The sequence below is a fragment of the Syngnathoides biaculeatus genome, chromosome 15, assembly GCF_019802595.1.
Source record: "Syngnathoides biaculeatus isolate LvHL_M chromosome 15, ASM1980259v1, whole genome shotgun sequence".
Lineage (NCBI taxonomy): Eukaryota > Metazoa > Chordata > Actinopteri > Syngnathiformes > Syngnathidae > Syngnathoides > Syngnathoides biaculeatus.
In genome coordinates this window covers 305,294-320,874 of record NC_084654.1, presented here as the reverse complement: position 1 = coordinate 320,874, position 15,581 = coordinate 305,294, and the positions used below count along the sequence as shown (strand labels likewise).

At 42.9% G+C, this 15,581-nt stretch overlaps 1 protein-coding gene across 6 annotated transcripts in view; it reads left to right on the top strand.

The window, feature by feature from the left end:
* Nucleotides 1-15,581, top strand: part of setd3 (SET domain containing 3, actin histidine methyltransferase) — a 135,294-nt gene that overhangs the window by 112,070 nt on the left and 7,643 nt on the right. For all 6 annotated transcript variants that reach the window (XM_061842766.1, XM_061842765.1, XM_061842769.1 and 3 more), the window contains one exon: nt 5,061-5,146. In XM_061842766.1, coding sequence (XP_061698750.1) covers nt 5,061-5,146 — 86 coding nt within the window. The remainder of the gene's footprint in view (nt 1-5,060; nt 5,147-15,581) is intronic.

Below are 15,581 nucleotides of genomic sequence, written 5' to 3'. Positions count from 1 at the left end.
CAAAATCAGAGTAATCCAAGTCGAATAAAATGTGGCGGTGAATGAGTTGGGCGTGGAGGATAATCTTGATAAGCGGGGGGCACGGGTTGAAAGGAAGGAAAGAACAAAAAGACAGAGCCCACTCAGAGAAGGGCACTTGGTCGGCAGGCTAAGGGCGCTGGGCGGAAGACTGGCGGCATGACCGGTCATGCCACATTTTTCCCGCTGGGTCCAGTTCTGATCGGTTTGTTCTGTCGCAAACATGGGACGAGGGGTCGGAACCAAATGCAGGACTCTGAGGCAGTAGTAACATGAGAGTGGTTTAATTCCTGACAGATGTCATATACAGGTGGTAAGCAGTCCAAAAAGACAGAAGCACAAAAAGATATGGCAAAAGGCAAGGCCCTAATACATGATAACTGCGAGGCAAAAACAAGACTTGACTAAACTTGACTGTGGTGACATTGGAACGCTGGGACATGGCAAGGAGGCAAATACAAGAAGCTTGTAACTCACACAGTCTCATACAACATATTGGCAACTAGTGACACCATACATGAAGCTTAAATACTTGACATAATTTGTGCCAATCAGGCACAGGTGAGGAGCTGCTGCCTTATCCTAGATATTAAATGAAGCGAAGAGGTCCACACAGGTTCAGCAGAGAAGGTGTGGGGACCTCCTTCAGTTTTAGCTGTTTCAATTTTGGGTTCAGCCATTCCTTTCCTATGTAAAGCCTCAGGAAACCATTGGTATGATATTCTAAGCACTGCTTCAGCTTCTGCCTGACTGAGGATGGTTAAGACCACTAAGTTAAGTTCTGTTGCGGACCATGAATGCGCAAACAGGGGTTCTGGTGTCTTAACGTTGTTCACGTCAATTGCCTGAGTTTCTTCAAATTTAATTTGTTCAGGCATTCTGGGATCAAATTCAAATTTATATTTTTTTAATCACTTGGAAATCACAATTTGGTAAATGTCCGCTGGCTGGTTGTACCGAGTGTCATCCTCAACATTCAAAGTGGCACCTTTGAGGGCGTCACTGATTGCATGAGTGACAAGGAAGGTTTTTCCTCAGAACTCAGGATTAACGTGCAGAGTAAGGAAAAACCTGAGCTAGCCTGGATTAGTGGGACACACACAAACTGAATAATTTTAATAATGCCAAGCGGTCCTTCTAAGTTGTCTTGAAAAGGAGTAATTTCATATTGGCTGTCTTTCATCAGTGTCAGGAATCTGTGTGTGAGCATAAACCGTTAGAAGCACAGACAATACTGTGGTTATGGACTGCCTATTTTAGTTTAAAAGTACACAGTAAACATCTAACTAAAATGGCTACCGTTTGCATTTTGTTGAGTGAATGGGATTTGACCACTTAGTTGATCCATGCACTGTCGTGTCGTGGCCATTTTGGACTAGAATTCTCAAAATTGTGTCTCAATAGTAATATGTTTACAAGCATCACCAGTGGAATGGGGTGGACTGTAGATGTATTTTATGTCGGTCGTTAGGTTATTGATTTGGCAGTATCTTCAATTTTGTTGGGGTTTTGATTGGCCATCTTAGTTGATGGATCAGACGTAGCCCTTTGCGTAGCGGGGATGCTATCACAGAGGTTGGACCATGTTCACCGTTCTCACTGTGTCAACCATCCTTTGTTTCGCGCATGGTGCATTGTGGGCAGATGCTTGTATGACACACCCTTGCTACCTGGGGCCACTAACGGCTGTGAAGTACATTTCACGGAGTCGGAAAAAGCAAAGCCCATGATAATGCAAAAAAAACAGGTACAGCACTGAGAGAACAAGGTCTGGTGCACAGGTAGGAAGAATTGAAAGTGTGGCAGCCAAGGTGAGCCACAGAAAGATCAAACAAAAGCCATGTAATGATAACATCGTGACCAATGTAGAGAAGGGAAAAGCTAACACCCAGCTCAGAAGGGAATTTCCATCACAAGTGTGTACTGCAAGTACCATTGAAAATTCAGGTCCAAGGAATTCACCTGAGAAACAAAAGGGCGGACAAGCTGTGTAAAATGGCGCTGATTCACTCTTTGCAAGGTAAGGTTGGGACGCCAAAGAAAATGGGTGAGTAAAGTGAAAAACTATGTGGTGTCAGAGAAGAGGCACAACCCACGTTTGCTTTTGGAGCAAGAAATCTTTACAAGTAGTGAAAGAAGCAAACTGACTTCTTGGCCAAAGGCAATTAAGGTTAGCAAGCTGAATAAGTGTACCAATGATTAGGGACAGGCCTGCGACATGTGACTCAGAAGACACAGTTATGCTTCTTATCACAAGGTCTTGTAGTGCTAAATAGTTGAATGAAGGGTCAGTGTCACAAGAGTGACCATTGGTGGAGATCATCAGCTAGTATGGAACCGCCTTTTGTAATGTGTAATGTCATCCAGGTGAGGCTTTTTTTAGAGGCGGAACGTCAATGAGAGTCGGGGTGTAGCACTGGGTGGTTTCTGTAGTGTGTTTCGCAGGGGTCACTGTACCTGTGTCCAAATCTTCCGCTTAGTATAGTCAATCAATGGCATGAAACGACTTGACAGATCTTGTCCAAAGAGCAAAGGTGCCGACTTGACAGGTGACACAGGATAAATTATAGAATATGGCCCAATTGTCCGATGTAAGGCTGCAATCGAGTTGAATAGTGTTCATTAAGTCAAAAGGGCAAACTGTTATTTCGCATTGTTTAAAGTCAAGCATCTGATGCGCCTGCTACAATATGTCACAAGGTAAGTCAAACACATCGTTGAACATGATCGTGATGTCTACTACCCATATCCACAAGTGCGGAATTTTGGAATGTACGTTCAAGTGTGGTTGTCAAATAAATTTTTTCCATATTGACGGTCGGTTTATCTAGAAGACGCGGAAATGCCTTGCTTCTCTCTGTTTTGTGAAGTTGCCAAAGTCATTTGGTGACGAGGTTTATTTGACACCTGTGCCTTTTGGGCTTGTCATGATCAGGCAAATGAGACCATAGGTCCGTTTTTGCTGGCAAATGTTCAACATTTTGCTCTATCCAAAAATATTATGATCTGACATCTTTAATGTTGGTGCTTTTACGCTTAGCAAAGCCTTTTTAGGTCACGCAGTGGAACAGCTGTGTTGACGATAAGACAGACTAAAAGCTGGGTGCTCATTGATTTCAACAAGTAATGTTCGCTCTAGGAAGACCTGTTCCCGGTTTACTTTCGTTGGCTGTCTGTACCTCCTGTCGGACAAGTGTTATTTTGACTTCCTGTTCAAGCTTTAGCTTTTGAAGACGCAGCATGTCAGATTATAGGGCTGTCGACATTAATATGTTCACACAAGCACTCGACGCTTTTAGAGCGTTCATCTTTAAGTAGCTGAACCATCCATTTGAGCTCTATGATGTCCTCAGTCATGCAATGTAGAAATCACTGCATGCTTGTTAGGCGTTTTGGTTTGGCCTACTTTTACGTCTGAGGGATGATCAGTCAACTCCAACAGATTGCTTGTGTGTTGCATAATTTCGGATGCGACAGTTTGCAACAGTGTTTATTGTGTACGTTTATTTTGTGTGCACGAAGCAAGAACTTTATATACCTACTCATTTTCATGAGCATGTGTGACACTGGAAAGATAGCATCACTTGAACAGTGTTGGCTGTGGGGGTACACTGCTTCCGCAGCCTCAAGTTGAGTTTTAACATCAATTAGGCTGGCTTGTGCAAGGTTTAAATGAGTGTTGAACTGCTAGTTGTGCCGTTAAGTTGATTTATTGTAGCCTCTATTTTTTTTTTTAATTTGGTAATCGTCAATACCGTTACATTTTAATTGACACACTGAGTTTCAAACGATGCAATTGTTCATTCAATTGAGATTTCTATCTTTCAATATTTTGTATTTGGCATTACTTATGAGTTACGTGATGTTGGCATAGAGGACATCAGAACTACTGTCTTTCACCTGAGACCTGAGACGAGGTGCTTATTGAGGTTAGTCACAAGCTGCGCTAACGTGTCGACATTGTCATATTGGTTTTTTAAAATATCCGCCATAAGTGTGTTGTGTTTGCAGTAACTGTACATTGTACGCAGCTGATTGTTAGTTTTCAAAGCTGTATAAGCAGTGCATCTAATTTGGAATAGAAGCACAAGATAAGTGAGGTAATTAATTGTTAAACAGTTAAATAGCATTTGCAAACTATGCTCTGAGGATTATCACGTAGCTTTAGGTGTTTGAGAACGTGCGTAGAAGCATTCATCAAATAGAACAAAATTGTTGACATCAAGATGATTTGATCAATGTAAAATTAATGCATAGAGGTGAGCAACCTACGATAAAACACTTGCTATTGAACTTAGGTAAATCATCTTGTTAACTAAATTTTAAATGTCAAATAATTTAACACAATAATTTATTAAACCGATAAAAAATGATGAGTGGTGAAACAAATCGACTTGACTGTGATGGCAATCGCTGTAAATCAAATCAATCTGTGGAAACAATTTAGAATTTAACCAATTCAAAGAATTTTCCTTTAATGGGTAAAAAGCAGCACAAGGAAACACAAGAACGGTGTCAATAAAGTAGCCACGAAACACACAAAGTAAAAATGGCAAACATGTCGTGCAAGACGCATGCCTTTTCACACAAATGGTATTTACACTCCAGTTCAGATCTGACTTCGTCACAACAGTGATTCTTGGCAAGGAATATGTTGATTTGTGACCAGTGGCTGATCAAATCTCCTGTTTACGCTGTAGAGCCCAAAATAAATTCCCCAGTCCTATCTCCTCCCCCCTCCCCCCTCCCCCCACCTGAGTAGCGAATCTAAGAAGTGACGGATAGCTGGAGGATTGTTTGCACATCTGTGGTGGCAAATCAGAAAAAAACCTCAAAGGCGGAGCAAATCCTATCACATGACAACAAATATACAAATATGAGAATTCAATAAATTCACTCCAGTCTGCAAGCCATGTTGTATTTATTTAATAATGAGTATACAGATGATCACTTAGCTTCATTTGTCACTATATGACTGCGACTGTTTAGGAAACAGTAGAATATTAATGACTCTGAAGTCTGATTTATTTCTTGATTCATAGGTCTTGTGTCTTTGCGCTGCATGGCAATGAATCCCCTGTTTCATCACAGCTGCTTGCTTTTTTGAGAGTTTTCTGCATGACAGAGGGTAAGTAAAGCACCCACTAACATGAAACATTCTGATAGGGACTTGTTTATCTCTGAAAACTACCGTTTATGAACTACTTACACTTTGCTTTTGATGGAATATCGTCTTCCTCCACAATCTCACATTCGAGTCAGTGACTTTGAACTGCTGGGGTGCTTCGAGGTTGCCATTTCTTCGGCAGCACTGATGACTTTTCTTCTGGAAGTGGCTGCATATCTAGCTTTTGCAGTCGACATTTTTTCGCTTAGTTTAGGTTAAAACTCACGGGCACCAGTTTGGTGCAGTAGTAACAAATATGCTCAACTAACAATCGTAAAGTGCCAAACTCATGCGAGCAGGTCAGGAATCTCAGGTTGGCGGCGCACTTTACCATAATAGATATAAATGTGTGACATAAGACATTGAATATGATATTGAAATTTAAATGTATACATTTTTTATGACCCTGTGTATCTATATACACAACTATATGATATGATTTTCTTTTTATTTTCAATCTATACCTAAATAAAATGCGCTCTATTGACATTTTGAAAATATTTTGGGAACATTTTGCACATTATACACGAGAAATTACGGTATTGATGAATCAGTCTTTTGTTGTCATGGCAGTATATTGTCATGCTTGAACATTCATTCAGGATACATTTTCAGTGTTCTTGTTGAGGAGAGGAAGTTTTACTCCACCTCCATGTCTGACTGTGTGGACAGTTTTCTTTGAGCTGTATGTTTTTTTTTTTCCATGCTCAAAATACAGTTTAAGTCAATGCCAAATGGTTTCATCTGACCACTGAATTTTCTCCAGTATTCTTGTGGCCATTCAGGTCTTTTCAAATAAATATGAGGTACTTGTGTCTTTTGAGTCAGGTCCCTTTCAGACCATTAACAGGTGCCTCCTGTGTACGGCTCCTTCCCCGTCTTTCTAAAGATCGTGCTCACTCCATGACGCAAGCTCTTGCATTTAGTTCCAGAAGATGGGCAATTGAATTTTGAAATGTTGCATTTTGCACTCTTAAATAATCACGTCAATTGTTGTCACCTTCCTCTACTGGAAGCCGTCACCTTGTCGTGGTGGAGGGTTTTGTGTGTCCCAGTGATCCTCGGAACTAAATCGTCTGAGGCTTCACGCCCCCGGTAGGGTCACCTAGGGCAAACGGGTCCTGTGGGACCATAGAAAACAACAAAAAGACCCCAATGATTTCTAATATAAATGGGTTGAAGTTTTCTTTACCTGTACACGGGTCACCGAAAGCCCCACTCTGGAGCCAGGCTTGGAGTTGGGGCACAAAGGCATGCTCCAGGTGGCAGACTGCCATATTCACCAAGTGAATCGCATCATGGAGTTGTCAGGGAAAATGAAAGGCTATGATATGCTTCTTCAATGAAAAATGTTGCACGGACATCACACAACTCAGCAGCAGTCCGCCTTTAGAGTTGCTGTTTTTGAGCTGTAAGCCATTTTACATGCCACGTGAGTTTGCTTCTTTCATCCGTCAGTGACATCCCACGTCAAGTGATAAAAATATAGACATAAAAAATGCTACGGAGCACTGTACCGAGGCAACCACGTGAGTAGTAGGCGCCATCTTGAATCTTGATGATCGTTTTTGTGGTCATGTCATCAGACTACTGGCTGCACGTTTTGGACACTTAGGTGAAGAGAGTGATGAAGCTGTAAACTGGTAATCGTGGTGGTAGTTCACTCTAATTGTAGGGGAAGATGAAGGTCTGACCTGACCGGCCAAAATGTAATGTGAGGGTCTGCTGGGAACACCTGGCAAAATTCCCTGTTCGAAGGAGTTTGATCTCTGACTCCTAACAGAGTTTTGCTACTCTTCTGGGCGAGCAAGTGGACATCAAGTTCGAGTGGACCGTGTTCCACTTCTCCATTGCTGAGGCGGCTAACTGGAGTTGTGCCCGTAAGGGGGTTGGTACCTGTTGTGGCGGTAATCCCCCCGAACCCATTGGTGGACACCAAAGGGGAGGGATGCCTTCAACCTGAAGATGGAGTCCTTTTTAGCCTAAGGGACTCCTGAGACACCTGACGGGTACTGGCTTGTCAAGCGGAAAGCAACTTAGGTGGTGGCTGGAGCAAAATGTTAGTCATGGAAGCAGTTCGGTGAAGGCATGGAGAAAGATCTCCAGACAGCTTAGTGGAAATTCTGGTACGCTGTCCGGCATCTCAAGAGGGGGAAAGCACCATAAAAAATTATATAGTGGGTGGGGATTAGTGCTGCTGACTTCCAGCTGGGACGTTGTGAGTCGGTGGTGAGAATACTTTGAAGACCTCTTCAATTCACCCAACCTGCCTTCCCCTGAGGAAGCAGGGTCGGGGTTCTCCTAGGAGGACTGGGGTTGAGGTCACAGAGGTGGCTTAAGAGCTCCTCTGTAGAAAGGCCCCGGGGGTTGATATGATTCCCCCGGAGTTTCTCAATGCGCTGGATGTTGTGAGGTTGTATATTACATGGACATCGGGGACAGTGCCTCTGGACTGGCAGACTGGGTTGGTGGTCTCCCCTTTTTAAGAGCGAGGACTGGATGGTCTGTTCCAGCTACAGGGGGATCACACTCCTTAAGCCTCTTTGTTAAGGTCTCTTCAGAGGAGCTGGGGGGTATGTCGAGAAGACAGATCTCAGATTCAAGAGGAACAGTGTGGTTTTTGTTCTGGCTGTGGAACAGTGGACCATCTCTACATCCTTGGCAAGGTCCTCAAGGATGCACGGGAGTTCGCCCATCCAGTCTACATCTGTTTTGTGGACCTGGAGGAGGCGTTCAACCATGTTCCTCGGTGAGTCCTGTGGGATGTGCTTTGGGATGATGGTGTACCGAAGCCCCTGGTAGGAGCTGTTTGGTCCCTGTACGACTGGTGTCAGAGTTTGTTTCGCATAACTGGCAGGAAGACAGACTTGTTTCCATTGAGTGTTTGACTCTTCCAAAGCTGCCCATGTCACCGATTCCGTTAATAACATTTATGGACAGAATTTCTAGGGGCAGCAGAGGCGTGTCGAAGGGGGTCAGGTTAGGTGGGTTCAGTATTGCATCTCTGCTTTTTGTATATGATGTGGCTGTTTGATTCATCAAGCAATTATCGCCAACTCTCACTGGAGCGCATCGTAGCAGAGTATGAAGCGGCTGAGATGAGAGCCAGCACCTCCAAATCTGAGACCATAGTCCTGAGTCAGAAAAGGGTGGTGGCCCCTCGGAAAGAATCGGTGCAGCGTCTGCAGTGATACAGAGTTTGTATCAGTCCATTGTGGTGAAAAATGAGCGAAGCTGAAACACAAAGCTCTTAATTGACAAATTGATCTCGGTTCCTACCATAACCTATTGTCACGAACTGTGGGTCGTGACCACAACAACCCAAACTCTGATTCAAGTGGCTGAAATTAGTTTCCTGCATAGGTTCTCCCTTAGAGAGAGGGTGAGAAACTCTGTCATCCGGGAAGAGCTCAGAGTAGAGTCGCTGCTCCTCTGCATTGAGAGTAACAAGATGAAGTGGTGGGGGCATCTGTTTTGGATCCTTCCTGGTCATCTCCCCGGTGAGCTGCTCTGAGCGCATCCAACCAGAAGGAGACCCCAGAGACTACATCTCTCAGCTGCCCTGGGAACGACTCAGGGACCCCCGGAAGAGCTGGATGAAGTGGCTGTGTAGAGGGAAATCTGGGTTTCCCTGCAAAACTTTCTGTCTCTGACCTGACCTAGGATAAGTGGTAGAAATGGATGGATGGAAAATTTATCTTCTCACCAACCCTGTTGTTGGTGGTTTTGTAAATCCATTCCAGGCTTAGGCAGGTCTAAGGCCTTTTTTCCTGAAGTCTTTTAACACCATTTTTCATTCTTGTAAAGCGATAGGAAGTTAAGAAATAGATTTTTTGAACTTGCTCCAAGTTTATTCTGAAATGGTGTACTGTGCGCTGATGTGTGCAACATTGGCACTCTCCAATCTGTCAGAGCCAATATTCTGGCTGAGTTGTTCGGGAGCAAATACCTTTTTCACTCAGTACATACAATATTTGACAACTTGTCATTTATACATTTTTAATGATTTTTTTTTTTTTTTTTTTTTTTTAAGTTCTTGTATGCGAGTTTGCTTCATTCATTCTCGCTGGTGTTTATAATTCCCACGCCACACTCTATGCTGGCTGACCAACCAAACGAACCTGGAACAATTGCACCCAGATTCAACTCTCATTATTCTTTGGGACATTAAACAACACAGAAGTCAACCACAAACTCCCTAAATGCTAACAGCATATTGACTGTCCCATCAGGGAAATCAACATTCTAGGACACTGCTACATCATGCTAAAAGACTCATATGCCTTCTATTCCCCGTGCAGCTCTAGGGTTGTCTGTTCATTGTTTAATATCCCAACATACGGTCACAAACATAAATATCCAAAATCTATGATTAAAAGCAGTAAAGTGGACCAATGAAGCAAAGACAAAACATCAAGATTTGAATCTGCACAGATTGAAATGTCTTTGAAATGTCAAATGATGAATATATGGACATTGTCACAACCTATATTATTTTGAGTGAATATTTGTGTGTACCAATGTTTTTCCAAATGTTTGTCGTACAGAATAAGTAAAGAAGCAATATTGTATACAGTATGTTGGTTTTTATTACAACTAAGAACTCGCTTAGAGTCTTTGAAAAGAGAGGAAAAGGTCTTATGAATTGTCAGCCCTTACTGAAGCCCAGACAAACGCTTCTTCATTTTTCAAAATGAGAGAGACGGAGAAGTAAAGCAAACAATTATCCATGGCCAGCCACACTAGTAATCCAAGCATACGGTCCAGTAACTATGAGCAAGTAGTACACAGACAGAGCAAGTAGTCACAAAATTACTACAAACAACTAGTATCCACAGCATAGCCAGAAAAACAGCTAGTATTCACAGTGTAACAAAGAATAAGAATGTTGTATCAAACTAGAATTTGATATATATTCATCCATCCATTTTCTGAGCCACTTATTCTCATGACGGTCGCGGGAGTGCTGGAGCCTATCCGAGCTGTCTTCGGGCAGGAGCGGAGGTACATCCCTGAACTGGTTGCCAGCCAATCACAGAGCACATGGTGACAGACAGTAGTCACAGTCACAATCATACCTAGGGGCAATTTAAAGAAAAACTCATGCACGCATAGGGAGAACACACAAACTCCAAACAGGCAGGGCTGGGATTTTAACCCCTGTCCTCAGAACTCTGAGGTCAATGCTCTACAGCTGTTCCACTGTGCCGTCAATTTGAAATACAGTAAAGAAAATAAGTATTTGAACACGCTGCTTTATTGCAAGTCCTCCCACTTAGAAATCATGGAGGGGTCTCAAATTTTCATCGTAGGTGCATGTCCACTGTGAGAGAAATAATCTAAAAAGAAAAATCCAGAAATCACAATGTATGATTTTTCTTAATGATTTATTTGTGTGATACAGCTGCAAATAAGTATTTGAACACCTGAAAAAGACTAATGTTAATATTTGGTACAGTAGGCTTTGTTTGCAATGACAGCGGTCAAACGTTTCCTGTAGTTGTTCACCAGGTTTGCACACACTGCAGGAGGGATTTTGGCCAACTCCTCTACACAGACCTTCTCTAGATCAGGCAGATTTCTGGGCTGTCGCTGAGAGACACGGAGTTTCAGCTCCCTCCAAAGGTTTTCTAATGGGTTTAGGTCTGGAGACTGGCTAGGCCACGCCAAAACCTTGATATGCTTCTTACGGAGCCAGTCCTTGGTTTCCCTGGCTGTGTGCTTCGGGGCGTTGTCATGTTGAAAGACCCAGCCACGACCCATCTACAATGCTCTGACTGAGGGAAAGAGGTTGTTCCCCCAAATCTTATAATACATGGCTGCGGTCATCCTCTCCATAATACAGTGGAGTCGTCTTGTCCCGTGTACAGAAAAACACCCCCCAAAGCATTATGCTACCACCGCCATGTTTCACAGTAAGGATGGTATTCTTGGAATGGAAATCATCATTCGTCTTCCTCCAAATACGGTTAGTGGAATTATGACCAAAAAGTTACATTTTGGTCTCATCTGACCAGAAAACTTTCTCCCATGACTCCTCTGTATCATCCAAATGATCATTGGCAAACATAAGACAGGCCTTGACATATGCTGGTTTAAGCAGGGGAACCTTCGGTGCCATGCATGATTTCAAACCATGACGTCTTACTGTATTACCAACAGTTACCTTGGAAACTGTAGTCCCAGCTCTTTTCAGGTCATTGACCAAGTCCTGTTGAGTAGTCCTAGGCTGATTCTTCACCTTTCTAAGGATCATTGAGACCCCACGAGGTGATATCTTGCATGGGGCTCCACTCCGCGATTGATATCATCATGTTTAGCTTCTTCCATTTTCGAATGATTGCTCCAAGCGTGGACCTTTTTTCACCAAAGCTGCTTGGCAATTTCTCCGTAGCCCTTTTACAGCCATGTGGAGTTGTACAATTTTGTCTCATGTCTTTGTACAGGTCATTCGCCTCAGCCATGTTACAAGTTTGAGTCTTACTGATTGTATACCCCATACAACCAGTAAGTGTTCAAATACTTATTTGCAGCTATAGCACACAAATAAATCATTAAAAAAATCATACATTGTGATTTCTGGATTTTTCTTTTTAGATTATCTCTGTCACAGTGGACATGCACCTACGATGAAAATTTCAGCCCCTCCATGATTTCTAAGTGGGAGAACTTGCAATATAGCACAGTGTTAAAATACTCATTTTCTTTATTGTATGGTAAACATAAATTTTTCAACTCAGCTTCCCCTTTTTGATTATATCATTGATCACATACAAAAGGAAATTATGAAACATTATATCCTAAATAGCTAGTTAAAACTGAATAATCAAAATGTTGGGAGATAATCAAAACATTAAAGAAAAGTTAAGCTATATATAGTGAAATGGGAATGATTAAAAACTAAAAATTAATCAGTAAAAAATTAACATTATCAAATGTTCAAAACATTAAAAATTAAACACAAAAAGATAAAATCAAACTACCAAAAGTTACTACATATGCATTCACGAAACAACCCTACAGTCATTCAGTCACCTCAGGTTTAAGAAAGTCCTAAGTGGGTTGTAGTCAGTTTTGCAACAAAATTAGGATATGAATCATGGTCTTCATTAGAGTTGTCAATGTCATCCACGCAGTCTGTTTTAGGGAAGAATCGGTCAGGGAAATGTTTGTAAGACTGAATAGTGAAATTGTCCATTGTGACCAAATGCTGTCAATCATGTGAGAAACTTGAGATTTTATCAAAGGAACAGAACAACAGGACATGAAAAAGAGAGCAAGCAATTTGATACAAACCATAAGTTCAAAGCAATACAGTAATCCCTCTCTACTTTGCGGATCACCTATCACAGATTCAGTGTGTTGCAGATCCCCCCACCACCATCCAACCCCCAAAAAAGACGGATTATGTACTAATGCGCCGTCATAGATTTTCGTTATCTGTTTTTTTATTTCCCTGACTCTCTGACTAATTTCCATTTGAGTGTCCTTTTCATGTTTTTTTTTCCTCAGGTCTTCCAATTCTTTTTCTTGTTTATTCAATTTTTATTGTTTTAACTTCTTGTGAAGTGTCAGTTTAGCAATGATCTTCCCTCTCAAGACAGCTTTCCCTGTATCCCAAATCATGAGAGGGGAGACTTCCCCATTATCATTCTCTGACAGGTATAATTTGATGTCTTCTTGGAGTTCTTCTTTCGTTTTACCTTTTAGTACATTTAAATTCGGCTTCCAAGAATGCAGCCCTATGGGGGCACAAACCAGTGCAATCTGTAGGCCGGTCCCAAGCCCGGATAAATGCAGAGGGTTGCGTCAGGAAGGGCATCCGGCGTAAAAACTGTGCCAAACAAATATGAGCGTTCATCTAAAGAATCCCATACCGGATCGGTCGTGGCCCGGGTTAACAACGCCCGCCCCCGGCACTGCTAACCTGCAGGGCGTCGGTGGAAATTCAGCTACTGTGGGTCGAAGACAAAGAAGAGGAGGAAACCGGATCCAGCGTCAGAAGAAAAAGAGGAATGCACAGAGCCTACAACTGAGTGTAGGGACTTTGAATGTTGGGACTATGACAGGAAAAGCTCAGGAGTTGGTTGACATGATGATTAGGAGAAAGGTTGATATTCTGTGCATCCAAGAGAGCAGGTGGAAAGGTAGTAAGGCTAGAAGTTTGGGAGCAGGGTTTAAATTATTCTACCACGGAGTAGATGGGAAGAGAAATGGAGTAGGGGTTATTTTAAAGGAAGAGCTGGCTAAGAATGTCTTGGAGGTGAAAAGAGTATCAGATCGAGTGATGAGACTAAAATTTGAAATTGAGGGTGTTATGTATAATGTGGTTAGCGGCTATGCACCACAGGTAGGATGTGACCTAGAGTTGAAAGAGAAATTCTGGAAGGAACTAGATGAAGTAGTTCTGAGCATCCCAGACAGCGAGAGAGTTGTGATTGGTGCAGATTGTAATGGACATATTGGTAAAGGAAACAGGGGCGATGAAGAAGTGATGGGTAAGTACGGCATCCAAGAAAGGAACTTTGAAGGGCAGATGGTGGTGGACTTTGCAAAAAGGATGGAGATGGCTGTAGTGAACACTTATTTCCAGAAGAGGGAGGAACATATGGTGACCTACAAGAGCGGAGGTAGAACCACGCAGGTAGATTATATTTTGTGCAGATGATGTAATCTGAAGGAGGTTACTGACTGTAAAGTAGTGGTAGGGGAGAGTGTAGCTCGACAGCATAGGATGGTAGTATGTAGGATGATTCTGGTGGTGGGTAGGAAGATTAAGAAGACCAAGGTAGAGCAGAGAACCAGGTGGTGGAAGCTGAGAAAGGAAGAATGTTGTGCGGCCTTCCGGAAAGAGGTGAGACAGGCTCTCGATGGACAACCGAAGCTCCCGGAAGACTGGACGACGACAGCCAAGGTGATCAGAGAGACAGGCAGGAGAGTACTTGGTGTGTCATCTGGTAGGAAAGGGGAGAAGGAGACTTGGTGGTGGAACCCCATAATACAGGGAGTCATACAAGGAAAGAGATTAGCGAAGAAGAAGTGGGATACTGAGAGGACTGAGGAGAGGCGAAAGGAGTACATCGAGATGCGACGTAGGGCAAAGGTAGAGGTGGCAAAGGCTAAACAAGAGGCATATGAAGACATGTACACCAGGTTGGACACGAAAGAAGGAGAAAAGGATCTCTACAGGTTGGCCAGACAGAGGGATAGAGATGGGAAGGATGTGCAGAAGGTTAGGGTGATTAAGGATAGAGATGGAAATGTGTTGACTGGTGCCGGTAGTGTGCTAAATAGATGGAAAGAATACTTTGAGAAGTTGATGAATGAAGAAAATGAGAGAGAAGGAAGAGTTGAAGAGGCAAGAGTGAAGGACCAGGAAGTGGAAATGATTACTAAGGGGGAAGTCAGAAAGGCATTACAAAGGATGAAAAATGGGAAGGCAGTTGGTCCTGATGACATACCGGTAGAGGTATGGAAGCAATTTGGAGAGATGGCTGTGGAGTTTTTGACCAACTTATTCAACAGAATACTAGCGGGCGAAAAGATGCCTGAAGAATGGAGGAAAAGTGTTCTAGTTCACATTTTTAAGAACAAAGGGGATGTTCAGAGCTGTGGGAACTATAGAGGAATAAAGTTGATGAGCCACACAATGAAGTTATGGGAAAGAGTAGTGGAGGCTAGACTCAGGACTGAAGTAAGTATCTGCGAGCAACAGTATGGTTTCATGCCTAGAAAGAGTACCACAGATGCATTATTTGCCTTGAGGATGCTCGTGGAAAAGTACAGAGAAGGTCAGAAGGAGCTACATTGTGTCTTTGTGGATCTAGAGAAAGCCTATGACAGAGTACCAAGAGAGGAACTGTGGTACTGCATGCGTAAGTCTGGTGTGGCAGAGAAGTATGTTAAAATAGTACAGGACATGTATGATGGCAGCAGAACAATGGTGAGGTGTGCCTTAGGTGTGACAGAGGAATTTAAGGTGGAGGTGGGACTGCATCAGGGATCAGCTCTGAGCCCCTTCCTGTTTGCAGTGGTAATGGATAGGCTGACAGATGAGGTTAGACTGGAATCCCCTTGGACCATGATGTTCGCAGATGATATTGTTATATGCAGTGAAAGCAGGGAGCATGCAGAGGAACAATTGGAAAGATGGAGACATGCACTGGAAAGTAGAGGAATGAAGATTAGCCGAAGTAAAACAGAATATATGTGCGTGAATGAGAAAAGTGGAGGGGGAAGAGTGAGGCTACAGGGAGAAGAGATAGCGAGGGTGGAGGACTTCAAATACTTGGGGTCAACAATAAGAGCAATGGAGAGTGTGGTCAGGAAGTGAAGAAACGGGTCCAAGCAGGTTGGAACAGCTGGCTAAAGGTGTCTGGTGTGTTATGTGACAGAA